We start from the raw sequence: 970 nt of genomic DNA on the forward strand, positions 1-970 counted from the left end.
TAAGACAGTGAGGAAGCATCCAACTTAAGTTAAAGAGCAGGTAAAACGCTGTAGGGGCTCATTGTGCGTTTTGTTAAGTTATTACAATGCGTTTCAATTCAAACTTTTTGGCCAAACGACGTCATTATTAAGGAAATTTGCATTACTTCATGAAGGCTGCTATATTTCATTTGTACTCACGGTGTCACTATAGACCAGCTAAAAAGGCGAGTGTTCAGCCTGCTTTGCACACCACCCATTATTTGTTCGACCACCCTTGTATTCTCTGTTTCCTTCACGGCAAATGCTTGCAGGTACGTCGATAGATTGACGTGGATTTAATGCTTAAAACAAACGTGTTTTGATTTTTGTAATTCTGTCTGAGGATGATGAATAGACGGAGCGTAATTCAGAGCTATGGCTTTGTCCTTTTCTTTGTTGCGGTGCACTACGCGCATGGAGACCTGAGCTATTCTGTACAGGAGGAGCTCAAACGCGGATCAGTTATTGGAAATATCGCCAAGGATCTCGGATTGGAGGTCGGGAGATTGTCTGCTCGCAAAGCTCGTGTTGAAATCGAGGGAAATGACAGACAATATTGCGGGATTAACCTCCGAAGTGGAGATTTAATCGTTGCGGAAAGAATAGACAGAGAGGAGCACTGTGGAGAAAAGCCTTCGTGTGTTCTGAAATTCGACTTGCTGTTAGAGAATCCATTGGAGTTACACCGGCTGTCTCTGCAGGTGCAGGACATAAACGACAATGCACCATTTTTCCAGAAGGACACTGTAAAGCTGGAAATTAGAGAGTCAGCTGCCAAAGGAGCTAGGTATCGCATCAATGCAGCACAAGATGCAGATATAGGCAAGAACTCAGTTGAAAGCTACATTTTGCAAGAAAACTCTCACTTTGTTTTCAGTATTCAGACGACAAGTGCTGGCAGTAAATACGGCGAGTTGGTTTTAGAAAAAGAGTTAGACCGAGAGGAGCA

The 970-nt window shown here is 43.3% G+C and overlaps 1 protein-coding gene across 1 annotated transcript; it reads left to right on the forward strand.

Annotated features, from left to right (window-relative positions):
* Positions 1–294: 294 nt before the first annotated feature.
* On the forward strand, positions 295–965 carry LOC121937995 (protocadherin gamma-C3-like; the record flags this gene model as incomplete). The annotated part of the gene is made up of 1 exon (XM_042481285.1): positions 295–965. A coding segment is annotated over exon 1 (600 nt), but the record flags the coding sequence as incomplete, so codon positions are not given.
* Positions 966–970: the final 5 nt, after the last annotated feature.

This window comes from Plectropomus leopardus, unplaced genomic scaffold (genome assembly GCF_008729295.1).
Source record: "Plectropomus leopardus isolate mb unplaced genomic scaffold, YSFRI_Pleo_2.0 unplaced_scaffold28127, whole genome shotgun sequence".
Taxonomy (NCBI): Eukaryota; Metazoa; Chordata; class Actinopteri; order Perciformes; family Serranidae; genus Plectropomus; species Plectropomus leopardus.